The 13,277-nt window shown below is 54.5% G+C and overlaps 1 protein-coding gene across 3 annotated transcripts in view; it reads right to left on the bottom strand.

Annotated features, from left to right (window-relative positions):
* MAP2K3 (mitogen-activated protein kinase kinase 3) overlaps positions 1 to 13,277 on the bottom strand; it is a 35,169-nt gene that overhangs the window by 15,386 nt on the left and 6,506 nt on the right. The window contains exon 1 of one of the 3 annotated variants that reach the window (XM_075058723.1): positions 7,244 to 7,395. The exons of 1 other annotated variant lie outside the window; for it this stretch is intronic. In XM_075058723.1, the coding sequence (XP_074914824.1) occupies positions 7,244 to 7,388 (145 nt within the window). In that variant the 5' untranslated portion in view covers positions 7,389 to 7,395. Of the gene's footprint in view, positions 1 to 4,663; positions 5,151 to 7,243; positions 7,396 to 13,277 lie in introns of those variants that run through there. One more of the 3 variants, XM_075058725.1, reaches the window with a different exon arrangement.

Genomic DNA, 13,277 nt, shown 5'->3' with positions numbered 1-13,277 from the left:
CCATCAGGAGTGACTGGCGAGAGGATGCTCTCTTCCCGCTCCTCCCCAACTCCAAACGGCACTGAGATATCATAACCCGCTATCGCAGAGGGAAACGGGGTTCAGACACGTCCAGGGCAGACCAAACACTTGCAGATGAAACCACAGGGATAAGAGAGAACCAGCGTGGGGGTCCAGGGGACAGCAATGGGTGCAGGAGACCTGCGCAGGGCTGAGATTCAGCTCCCTGTTGTGCCGCGGACCCCCGGCTGCTCAGCAAAGCCCCAGCCGTTCCTCCATCAGCAAACAGCTCCCCCACCTACCCCGACTCGCTGGGAAAATAAATAGACCACGGAGGGGCTGGGATGGGGGCTGAAGTGATACAGCTGAGAGCGTCGAAGTCCTGATCCCCCCCAAGAGAGACGAGGGGGCAGCTGCGCTTTGCAGTTAAAGGCGCTTCTGGCTGCACGGACCTGGAAGATGCATTAAAAAGCACAAAGAGCGAGGTGTGCTCCAGGCACCGGGCTGGGAGCGGATGGCTCAGCGTGGCCTTGGCCAGCCCTTCGAAACAGCTCCTACCTGCCTGGCTCCTGGGAACAGGCGTGCGGACAAAGTCCAGCACTCCAAAGGCTGCCGGGGAAGGGAGGGCAGAGGCGAGGAGCTGGGATTTCAGCAGGAGACACAGCACCGTGTGAGAGCTCCTGCAGCAGCGAGACAGAAGGACTATACATGTCCAGCATGTTCCCAGCACAGACAGCTCCCGTCCCCATCCCTGTGTCCCCCCCAGCTCCAGATGCCTCAGCTCAGACGGGTGCCTGAAACCCACTTTTCCAGTCCCGTCCTCCCCCAAACACAAACCTCACTGAGGCTGCAGGTGAAAGCTGGTCTGCAAGATACTGCAAAGGTCCCAACCGCTGGACCAGCAGCATCCCTCCCTGCTGAGGGAATCAGCACGGATCAGTCCGTATCCCCATCTTATCTGCCACCTTTCCTGCATCAGAGGTAGCCCATAGGGGACCAGCACAATTCCCGTGAGCTACGGGAGCGATGTGAACTTCCAGCTCAATGAAACCAGCCAGCAAGCCGCTCCGCCCCAAACCAATCCTGCTTGGCTGGAAACCATCTCTGGAGACGTGACCATGTCACAGCAATCACGGCTTCTACTTCATGAGCCTGCAAAGCTTCCTTCCCCATCGCCCATCTAGCAGGGCTGCAAGGGGGACTACCAACAGCCCAGCATGCCCACTGATGACACTTTGCAAAACACCCGGTTGAGCAACGAGGAAAGCAAACGCAAAACAGAGCCAAAGGAAAGATGCCATCCATGGGTTCAGAAATGCCTCCGCTTCCCACGCACAGCCTCTCGCTACTCAGCGTGGGGCGCTGACCACAGAACCTAAAACCTGGGCTCCCCAATGTCCTTCTGCACCCAGGCAGGTCGGGGAGCTCACACATCCCATCCCATCGGACAGATTTAGCTCGCTGCTGACCGGGAGCTTCGCACCAAGCATTCCTCCTCCATGACCCGCTCCGAATCGCAGACAGCGGTTTGCGCGCAGCCCCCCCAAAGCAGCTACCAGCCAGACCTTTACACGAAGCCCTGAAACGCCCCCCATTCCGGCTGGTATTTTGTTTAATCTGTTTGCTCTCCTTCTCCCCAATTGCCATAGTAACCCCACACAGCCGGCACAAAGCGCCTTCTGTGCCGCCGGCTCCCCTGGCAGCGCCGGCCGCAGCGCGGTGACTCACGGGGCAGGAGCAGGGTCCACACGCTCCCGGAGCCAGGCGTCCCGCAGGCTGCGGCGTCAGCCCTTCCTTAGCCCTGGCTGCAAAAGCCAGGCCAGAAGGAGCTGGGAGCACCCAGTCTGGGGTCGGGAATCAATAGGGAGCGTTGTTCGGTGGAGCCCGAGTTCGCAGGCAGGAGGATTTGCAAGCGCGGGTTAGAGGGGCAGCAAGGGACACGGAGATTCCCCGTTACAAACCCCCTGCACAGTACAGGAGGGTCATTTATCGCCTCTGCGCATTGGCCATCCCCTATGAACTCTGCTATAACAGGGGCCCTGCACGTCACCCCGCTTCCCTGTACCCCCAAACTGCTGCCCTTGACTTCCCAACATCGTACCGCCTGGGTCAGCAACGATCCCCTTCCCACCCCATCCTGCCTAGCCGCGAAAAGTATTTCCTAGCTCCAATCTGAAAAAGCACAATTTAAACCGGAGGTATTCTGCCACCACTCCCAGGCTCTGGCTGGGCCACCTACGCCAGCGGAAAACCCAGCTCAGCCCATGCTTGCAGGAATAAAATCACCCGCGATGCTGCCCTGCAGCCAGGGGAGCTGAGGCAGAGATTGGATTCGCCTGTTACGGCTCTCCCAATATTTGCCATGAGTTTTCCACCACCCTCTAGGCTGACCCGAACTCCTGCTTCTTGCTGCAAGCTTTTCCCACTGCTTGCAGCAGCAGTGTGGGTCTGGCTGGGCAGAGGTGGAGTGGGGCAGGCACCACTTCCCCTTGAGCACAGCCCGGAAAAAAAAAAAAGAGAAAAAAAAAAGAAAAAAAAAAAAAAAAAAGAAGAGATGAGCAGTCCCACCCTGAAGCTCTGCACAGCCAGCTTGGGGCAGGCAGAGCCCCAGTGCAGGAGATGGGGGCACAGCCCAGTAATTGCCCCCCTCCCAGCACCCCGTGGCTGCCGGGCTGCCTGCTGCAAGCCCCAGAGCTGGATGCGTCACCTCCGGGAGGTGACCTTGTTCCTGAGGCTCTGCAGCCCCCCAGGAAAAACCCACGCACTTGTTTCAGGGTGAATGAGGGTGGAGGAAGGACTGGGGGTGGGGAGAAAAATAAAATGGGATGAACAAAAAGGCAGTGGGATGGGCATGACAAGACCTTGCAATTCAAGCCCTTCTGTCCCGAGTACATCCCAGGGCAGCATTTGCTTTTAGCCCCCGCAGGCAGCTGCTGTCAGCTCTTTCTCACCGGCGAGGCCTCAGCACCATCCGTCCCGCGTTTGGGATCCCAGCAGAGTTGGTGCAAGAGGAATTGCTATAACATGAAGAACGGTTTACATCACCTGAAAATCCTAGAAACACGCTGGGTTTCCCAGGGCACTGGGTTCTTGCAGGAGGGGCGGCTGCAAGCACAGAGCAACGCAGCTCCTCGCTAGAGATCCCTCCACGTGGGCAAAAAAAGGCAGCAGCGGGACAAGGTGTCACGTCGGTGACACGTCCCGGCTACCCCTGCAAGCCCCAGGGTTCTGCCACCAACCCCGGGCACTCCAGGCGGCGGAAGGGGCTGCCGGCCGTGGGGGCACGCGGTACGGAGCCTTGCACCCGGGCGGGGGAAAATTAGCTGACAGAAGTTCCTGGTGCAGACACGATTGTAACCCACGTGATGCTGCAGGCACGTAACTGCATCCTTTATGCTAAGAAAGGAACCATTTCCTCCTAGAGAAAGAAAAAAAAAAAAAAAAAGCCTAACAATTTTTTTCTCATGCTATAGCCTCCGCCAGCTAAGAACTGACACAGACATTTCCTGCAACTGCTTAATTCAACATCTGAATCTTCATCTTTGCCACCACCAACTTCAGTTCTATTAAGCTGCACCTCTCCTGGCGTAGGCGGAGAGAAACAAACAGGACAATCTAAAGAACTGTAAATAAAACTATTTGCCTGAGCCGACCTTTGAAATTAAACCTCTCCGCTGCCTCCCCAAGGCTCTGGTTCCAGCCCCAGGTGAAATCCTGGGGACGGCTGCAGCACGGGAGGCTGCTTCCAGAGCCGCGCCGCTTTGTTAGTGCTGGGGAAAATGTTTCGGATGCATCCCGGTTCTCCTCTATCCGAGGAGGAGAGTCGAATGCCATGGATGGGGGCAGAAGGCTGGAGGGTGGATCCCAGCCCTGCTGCAAAGAAAGAGCTGGAACAAAAAAGCATCAAGGAAAAAAAAAAAAAAAAAAGAAAGAAAGAAATTAGAGGCAGGGTGCAAAGCAGAGAGGGGAATTTGGTTGCTTTGGTCACAAGAGTCAGCTCCTCACAGGCACACTTTGTGCTATTTTCCACCGTTGAGAGTGGAAAAAGCTATCTGTGGAAGTGGAAAAAGGGCCCTCAACCTGCCGAAAGCCGTCACTCATTGGCCCGCTGAGGTCCCACTGCAGAGAGGGGCTCCGACGGGTCATCGCCGCCCCGTGCTCGCCACTTCTGCAAAAAAAGCAAGCGAGGAGGAGGAAAAAAACACGCTTCAGAAAAAGCCCCTTGCAGCCCCAGAACAACCTGTCAGCCTGCACTGAATCAGAGCTCCTGACTGCCGTGGGCACCCGCCTTTCCAACACAACAGGCTTTTTAGCAGGGGACGACCACGCAAGAGCTGCTGGAAAACCCTGTGTCCCAGGAATGCAACCAAGACCGGAGCCAGGAGCTAGCTTTACCCTCTGAATATTTTCCTTTAGCCATGCTAGATTTTTATTTTTTTTTTAACAATTAAGATGCCAGTGTTTCACCCCCCCCAAAAAAAACATGCAAGTTTCCAGTGCTTTAAAAATAGATCCCCAGCTGCAAACGCTGACCCCCCGCCCAAGCAAGAGGAAAGAAGTAAAACCACGCGGATTGACCCAAAAAAGTTACACGGTCCCTTTTAGCACCAGAATCAGCCCTTCACTCTCCCCCACCACGTGTTTTGGAAATTGCAACATCTACCTTGCTTCTTGTCCATGGTTTCCCAGAAATGAAGAACAGCGCCGGCACGCCTGGCAGAAGAGTGGGATGGGGGCGGACTGGAGGAGGGAGGGGGGGGGAAAAATATATAAAAATAAAAAAATCCCACAGGATCCGGCACACGGCACTTTTCGCAAGCACCGATGGTTATTTTCAGTGGGAATGCATGGCCCGAAGCGCTCGCCGGCTTCACGCGGCTCTCCTCGCCCAGCGTCCCTGGCTCCTGGGGGTCCGCGAGGCCGGCGGCAGCGAAGGCGAGCTGGGGGAGACGGGGAAGGTAGAGCCGCGTTCCCTCATCGGCAGCTGCCGAGGTTGGCCGGTCTCAGCTCCGATTACCCTTGAAAGCTCAACAGTTGTAAAAACTGCAGCAGCGAAATAGCAGATGACGTCAACAGGAAACTGGGGGGGAGCCAGCTCCAGCTCCGGGAGCCATTGAAGCACTGGATTGCTACAGTGCATCCCAGTGGGACGCGTTCTCTTCCGACAAATTAAATCATTCAAACCCAGCTTGCAGGCAGAGAGGCAGAGCCCACTCCTGCCTCCTCCATCCCCCTCCCCAAGCATCCCACCGGAGCGAGCCTCGCTCGAGGACGGTCCCGGCATCGGTGCGGAGGGAAGCCCACGCTCGCCGGTTTGGGCACCGAGGGGGTGCCAGGGTAGAAAGAGGTCACATTTCTTTCTGCTGCAGGTGACACGCTAATTGCTTTGCCACTAACAACTATTACCACAACAAATAGTAGAAATATTGTTCCATGACAATACCGGTAAGAAGCTTAGTGGCTATTCCAGGGTGACAACCGAGACAGCATCTCTGGTGGCAAAATATAAATCGCTGCATGGATTTGGCTGGTAAATAGCAAGGGAGAGAGACGACAGCGTTGAAAAAAAAAAAAATCCTTCATTTCTCTGCAAACACGTGCAAGAAAAGCCATGGAAAAGTATCGCTGCTCTTCCCCTTTCCCTCAAAACCAGCCTGGCAGAAGCCAGCGCTGACATTCCTGATCAAAGCCAGACTCAGCTTTGACAGGCTGCAGTTTTGTTTTTGATTTCTCTGTCAGCCCGGAGGGGAGATACTGTACCAGCTTCTTTACCCTAAACTACAGAAAAAACATGCCTCCCGTTTGCTCCTGAGCTATTCCCTAACTCATAGGCTGTGCCAGGCCATACACATTTGCAGGCAGAAAAGTCAGAGGTCAAGGTAAATGCACATACCAACATAATGAGTGACTCTAATTTTAAATAGTGTTTATATAAGCCCCAGAAGGACTGCGGAAGATATTTTCTCAGGCACATTTCCACTCCCAGGGTATAGTTTCAGGCACAGATCATCAGCACATAAAGGATGCTGATGCAGGAGCTGCTATCACAGATGGCACGGAGAGCCACCGGCACCCATCCCTGGCACTCCTGGGGAGAACGATGCTGCGTTGTCCTTCTGTCATTAACTCTCTGGCCTGATGGCTAATTCCCTGACCCAGACATAAGATGCTCCAGGGATCTTTACAGACACCCACAAAAATCAGTGCTGCTTTGGAGCAGAAAGTCCCTAACCCAGCAGGTGGGATGGGAAACACGATTTCCTTTGAATTAGTCCTGGTGGGTTTTAGTGCCCAAGGACCAGGGGTGGTGTAAAGCAGAGCTTCCCGACATCTCAAAAGGATCTTAAAAAACCAAACAAACAAAAAAAAAACAAAACAAAAGAAAAAAGAAAAAAAACAAAACAAAACCAACCCAAGCATCCTTTCAAGTCTCACCCTTGGCAGCCCTTTCAAAAGTTTGCTGACGCGGTAGGAATTACCCAGCCTTGAAAGACGCACACCATTTGCCATTAATCATCTGGCCCTTTATATGCTACAGGTAATCCCAGAGGAACAAAAGGCATCGGGTGTTCCGCTGGTGTTAACGAAGCCTTCCCACGCCTTGGTGCTGGGACGTCACCCCGCGACAGCCGAGGGAAGCCGGGGGAGCAAATCCTGGCACGGGGAGAAGTCAAGGCACTCGCTGCAGGTCCAGGTATGCCGGGAGAGAGCCAGGGACAAGGATGGCTCCCATCATCAGCCTCCTGCCAGCGGGCTGGCTCGAATAAGTGGAAGAGCACACCCTTAAAAACAGCAATGAGCTCAAACAGTGCCCTGCCAACACCGTGCCCCTCTCCCCACCCTTCCCCTGCAGACAGGCAGCGTCTCCCAAGGCCAGTTTGGTTCAGGCTGGGTCACCATCGCAGCCGGGGACCCGGGAAGAGCCACTTTGCCATGAGCGGCAAAAGAGGAATGCCCCATTTAGGGTCGGCAAGGAGCTTTTTATAGGAGCATTTGGGATTGAGCAAAAAATTAATGGCTTTGCCTGCCCCGAAATAATAGTTGCTGCCTGGGCAGGGGGTGATTTTCATGGGATACCACTTTCCCTCCGATCAGGGAAAAGTCCATGCACCAGCCAGCCGTGCCATCCCAGCGCCACGCTGCCCGATGCCTGCTGCACCTCGCCATCCGACCGGGAATTGCAGCAGTTTCCCCGGTCAAGGCTGTTAACGCAGCCACTGCCCCAAGCCTGGGATGCACTCACCTTTCCATGTACAAGGTGCGTGTCCCATGGGAAAGCCCCATGTGCCCGAGCCATGCACGGGACCCGCAGCCTGGAAACTCTGCAGCAGCTCTATTTTTAAGCAAAGCCTTTGAACCGAATCCAATCGGAAAGGGAACAGGGTCATCTTTCTCATCCCCTCGGACGGTACTTGGGGACAATCAATCACCGCACAGGACTCATCTCCTCCGGCGGAGCGGGATGTCACACCGACGGTGCTGCCGGGGCTGGGCGAAACTGATGCAAGGGAGAAGGGTACGAACCTCCTGGTACCCAGCGAGGGATTTGGGGGACAGGCATGTTAGCCAAAGCTACTGACAGCCAGAAGCTGACATTCGCGCTGACACCTCTGGGTCTTGCCACCACACCCGGCCTCCATGCACCGGCCAGATAACGCCGCCACGAGCCGTGCCGGCTCTGCCAGCAGCTCCGGGAGGATGTCACCGCCCAGTTACATTCCAGTTGTATTTTTAGGTTACCTGCATAACCCCAAGGGCTGGAAAAAAACCGTTTGATTTTGTGTTTTGTTCCCCCGTGGCAGCTTGCTGTCCTGCAGCCCCGTGACGATGGAGCACACAGGCTCCCCTCCAAGAAACCACACGTGAGCGGAGACCAGACTGACTTTACAAAGCTGAAAAACACCGGCTAGCTGGCATTTGCACTATGTCATTACAGGACACACTACGTACGCGCCAAGAGTTGTGCTGCTTTGCACCAGAGCTTGTGCAAAACCCCGGTGCAAAGGTGGTTACGGTCACAGGGGCATTTCTTTGGAGCAGGCACCGAGCCAGGATGCGGGCAGAGCATCCTCTGGGAGCGGTGCCACAGGGCTGGACACTGCCTCCTTTGCAGCCATCACTCCAACTGGATTTTCTCCCCCCAAAAAAGCAGCAGCAGAGGTCACACCTCCTCAAAGCTCAGCTGCAGCACAATGCCAACGCGGACCCACTGAGGGTAGGCTGGGGGGCAGTGGGAAAATGCTTGGGATGGGTAATTAATTAACGCAACCCACAGCTCATCAGGAACTACAGAGCTGGGCGGCACACTGGTCCGGCCAGCCCGCAGCGTGCGTGGCCAGTGTGAAACCCGCGGCCACGAGCCATCTCATCAGCGCAGCCCGTGCTGGTCCCACTCGGCTGCAGACGCTGGCGTGCTGCCATGAGACAAAGGTCTGGAAGCAATCCCAGCCCCAACGCCTTAATTGTCAGGAGAAGGCAAAGGAGACGGTGCTTAGAGAAAAGCAAAGAGCATGCTAAAAAAAAAAAAAAAAACACAACCAAAAACAGAGAAAAAGAGGCAGAACACCCGTCACCTGTGCCTATCTCCCTGCCAGCAGGTACCCAGCTCTCCCCTGAGCAATGCTCCTCCCTTTGACTTCTCAGCCCATAGGCAAAGCCACGAAAAAATAAAAGCTGTTTGGAATTGATGTGACCAGCTGGTGACAGTTTCCTGGTGGGAGAAAAAACTCAAACCATTTTTGGAATAGATCAGCTTGACAGGAGGCACACAGTTAGTTAGTGGGAAAGGAAAAGAGTCATTTGACTTTTTAATTGTCAGCTGTAACTCAACTCCAGAGTCAATAGACACTCCTTTTTCTATCCAAATTGGTGCAATTCAAGTACTTCCAGGTGCTCCCAAAATTCTGTAAACTTGGCAAGACAGCAAAAGTATTCCCTCTCTGCTTCTAATGCAATGCTTTAAAAAAAATAATAATAATAAAAAAATACTAGCTTTCCACCATCCTCCCTCCAATTTCTTTTGGGCAGGGATAGAGTGATTTCATCTCTGCAAATGATGTAAGACAGAGCAGGCACCCGCTCTGAAAACAGAATTTATGGAAGGGAAAAAAACCAAGGAAGGCCTCAATGTCCACAGTCGCCTGCGCCAGGAGAGGGGCAGAAACAAGAGACCAACCCAGGTGCTTTCCAGGTGCTTTCCTGGCCCGGAGACTTCAGGCAGGACTTTCTCGAGACCAGCATCCGCGCCGGAGAACGGGGTAGGCGGCTGCTCCGATGGTAGACAGTGATGTTACCCTCTGGGACCTGGAACGCTTCCCTGATCCTGGGATGCCACCGCAGCTCGGGCGGACAAAGCCTGTGCATCTTCAGAAAAACCTCTGATCTCTGGTGGTGATCCAGCATCGCCTCTCCAGGGAGGAGGAGCAGGGAAAACCTTTGATTATTTCTTTTGGAGCACGGTGCCGATCCGGTGGCTTATGGAAAGCAGCAGGGGAGTGCTGCGGTACACTCCCCTATGTCTCCTGCTGTCCCACACCAATTCTTTGCTTTTTTGGGGGCATCTTCAGTGCCAGCCCTCTTCCCTGCCTCTCTCACCCTCTCCCCTCCCTGCTCAGGGTTACCAGGTAGAAGACGCAAACGCAAAGGGCTCATCGCGCCAGAGAGATGGTGCAAAGCAGACACAGCCAGCTGAAGTCCCTAGTTTCTCCACTCAGTTCTTCTGAGAGAAAAAAATCCATCCCATCATGAGGTGAGGGGGAAGCTGGGATGCCTCCCCGGGCTCAGATGCGGCAAAGGAGAACTATAGGCTGAGAGCAGCCACGAAATACGGAGACTGTCCAATTCCCCTCAGGCCACCACTCAGCCTTATCTCCATGTAAAGCCTGTTACGGCACTCAAACCTCAGCGCCCAGCCAAAAAGCATCAGTCTTAACCCGCTAACGATGCTCCCAAGTCAAGAGAGGTGCCAGGTGACCCGTTTGGTCCCCATAACCTGCTTGCAACGGGGCTGGGAGTAAGGGCTGATGTAGCAAGGAGAGAGCTGGCTCCTGAAACCCCCAGGAGAGCTCAGCCGCAGCGAGCCAGACCTGCAGCCTCGTCTCCTGGCATCACCCACACCATCCCTCCGACCCGCACCGCATGCCTCTTGCTCTCCCATCGCTGTTCCTCCACCCCAGAGGACAGACTACATCCACATTCCCAGAACAAGTCCCACGTCCAGCTGGTCCATGACATCAGCTCCTGCTGCTCACTGGTCTAGGAAGTTAAGTATATATATATATCTCTTATAAAAAGATAGATAGATAGATAAGAGAAGCACCACATACTTGCTAAGCACCAAGTTTTGCAGAAATCACCCGCAAACATTTCTCCTTTGGTCTAGGAAGTTAAAGATATATATATCCATCTTATAAAAGATAAATAAATAGATAGATAAGAGAAGCACCACATACTTGCTAAGCACCAAGTTTTGCAGAAATCACCCGCAAACATTTCTCCTTTGGTCTAGGAAGTTAAAGATATAGATGTATCTTTTATAACATATAACTTATAAAAGATAGATAAATAAATAAATAGATAAGAGAAGCACCACATACTTGCTAAGCACCAAGTTTTGCAGAAATCACCTGCAAACATTTCTCCTTTGCTCCTCCAAATTCCCTGCTGCAAAGCTTAAAAATCCCACCCCCCCCCAATTAAAGGCTGGACCACCAGCTCGCTGAAAGCTGCTGCCAGCCCCACTGCCCAGCATCACCCCGAACCATCCCCTCCCGCCTCCCCCGCTGCGGGCTTTTATCTGAGGCTGCAACACCTCTGCTTGGGGAAAACACCTATTTTGTGGTGGATTTGCCCAGTACCCACAGGGCGGCTCTGATTTGTGCCTGGGAAAGGCAGGGGCTCCGCAGGCGACGTGCCCACGGCTCGGCAGCGTTTCGCCACCGTGGTCCCAACGCGGCTGCCGGCAAGAAGGGCACAGCCTCACTCCGCTGCTTCCCTTTGGGTGGGTTTTATTCCCCCCCACGCTTTTTTTTCACTCCTCGCCTACCTCTCTCGAATCCAGCTACCGCGCTGCAATTTTTTCCAGCGTTCAGAGGAAGTAAGCATCGCAGGCTTTTCCTAGTAAAGGCGGATCAAAAAGCCATCACCCTGTCCCGGGAAGGCAGCGGTCTCCGCAGACAGGCCAGTCCCAACGCATCCGGCTCACGAGCTCGCAGGCTGTGACTCAGTGTCGCTCAGCCTGCAGCTTCTCGTGGGGCACGTTTAGGCCTTGCAAGAACCCTTTCCATTTAAATAAGAAATAATAAACTTCAAAAAAAAAAAAAAAAAAATCCCCTTTACCCCCAAAGAGCAAGGCTCACACCAGCGTTTTGGGGAAAGGCACGGTGCGCTGCGGGGTGGCGTGCCAAACGGCAAGGAGAGGAGTTGGAAGGAGATGTGTGAAACGTCAAACCTGTTTGAGATAAAGGGAAACACACGCTGGCTCCCTTCCCTGCAACGGTTATGCACGGTTTCCCTTGCTGAGCTGTGACTGTAAAACCCCACGGGGAAATCCACAGTTACTGAACAAGAAATTCTCTGTGGATCCAAAATTAAGGGTAAACTCTTGCAGCAACCTGGAATGTACACAGAAAAAGAAACCACACGTACAGGAGAGCCACTGGAGGAAAAGCCGAGTCGTTTTCTAGCACCTTAGCAAAGCACACGCAAGGCTGATAAGAGTTTCAATTAATATTCACCCAGAATTTTTGCCTGGCAATTTCTAGAGGCACCTCCTCCAGCCTCCGCTTTACTCACATCACCCAGACGTCCTTCAGCAAACCAGGCAGGGGCAGGTGTAATTAATACCTGCAAAAAGCTTCTCTTGGGCAAGGGAGCAGCGTCTGCAGAGCACAAGAGGCAGCCCGGCCACGGCACAGCCCCACAGGTATCCTGGGCTCGGAGGACAACCCCAGCCCTGGCCGGTGCCAGCCATCCTCCGGCACCCGGCGCTCAGCACCGATGCTCCCAGCCAAGCCATCGCAGGGATCAACCCAAAACCTGGAGGAAACGGGCTAGAGATGCTAACAAAGAGCGAACAGAGGGGGCTGTAGAAGCAGCAGATCTAAAACACCCACCGCATCCCCCTTTTTTGGCAGCCTTAAGGCAGCGTGCAGCTGCTTCCAGCCTTAAGGAAAACGAGCGCTGCCAAAGAGAGACAGCCGGAGCCCAGCACGGAGGCTGGTATAGATCCATGCGGGTCCCCCGGCAGCATCGCCACCCACCTCCCCCCACCCCCCCCAGCGCCCGCATCCTCCTTTCTGCACCATTACATCATTTTTTTTCTGACCACGGAGCTCTTGCCCAAGGGGACGGCAGTTGGCAGGGAGCATCGCGGGCGAGCCGGGCGCGGATTCGGCACGGGGTGGGTGATTTTAGTTGCGGGGAAACCAGGGAAACCTCGAAAGCCAGCTGAGCACAAGTGCACCCGCACAAAAATGTCTTGCGCTGCCCTGCCCAGTGCCAGCAGGGATTTTCTGGGTGCAGGCACGGGGTTTTACAAACAGGCACGTGGGCCTGGCACCTACCCCCAAGCACCTTCTAAAGGTGCTCGGAAGATGACAAAGAGCAGTCAAAGCAATGTATCAGCGCAAGATCGTTTCATCTTTGGCGGAGGTGCAACTTGGCAGCACGTCAGGAGAGAAACCAAGCGGTCCGCAGCGGCTGGGGATTTTTAACTATGCAGAGCAGCTTTCTTAAAAAGCCTCGACGGTGAGCGCATCTGGCTCTCAGAAAAAAGAGCCACGTCATTTTTAGTGACGAGCTGCAAAGACATCCTTGCGTCTTTCAGCACAACACGCCCCCCCCGCAGCCGTGCCCGGCCGCGGGGTGCACGTTCAGGACTGACTCAGAGGGACCGTCCTCGGGGCTGCACGCTCTGCTGCTCCGTCGTCTTCCTCTCGAGCCTCAACTTTCCCACTCTGACACCAAGTCAGCCAAGATCTCCATCCTACGGCAAAAAAAAAAATACCTCCACCGCGCGGTGTATTTGCCCTTCGCTACCTTTAATAGGAAACGGTCTCCTGCAGGGAGAGATGCACGCAGCAGGAGAGGACATCTGCTCCAGCTGGGGCAAATGTCCTCCAGCAAGCCGGGTCAGGATGCTGCCATCTCCAAGGGCTGCTCTTAACACACACCAGTAAAAATGGCCAGGGCAGGCTGCAGCCCTGCGGGGCCACAGCACCCGACCCACCGTAACCAACTCCTGCCGCACGGGCAGGCTGCTTCATCAGCCTTCCCTG

The sequence above is a fragment of the Buteo buteo genome, chromosome 27 (genome assembly GCF_964188355.1).
Source record: "Buteo buteo chromosome 27, bButBut1.hap1.1, whole genome shotgun sequence".
In the NCBI taxonomy this organism is placed as follows: domain Eukaryota; kingdom Metazoa; phylum Chordata; class Aves; order Accipitriformes; family Accipitridae; genus Buteo; species Buteo buteo.
The sequence above is the reverse complement of the archived record's forward strand: the minus strand, read 5'-3'. Positions and strand labels throughout refer to the sequence as shown.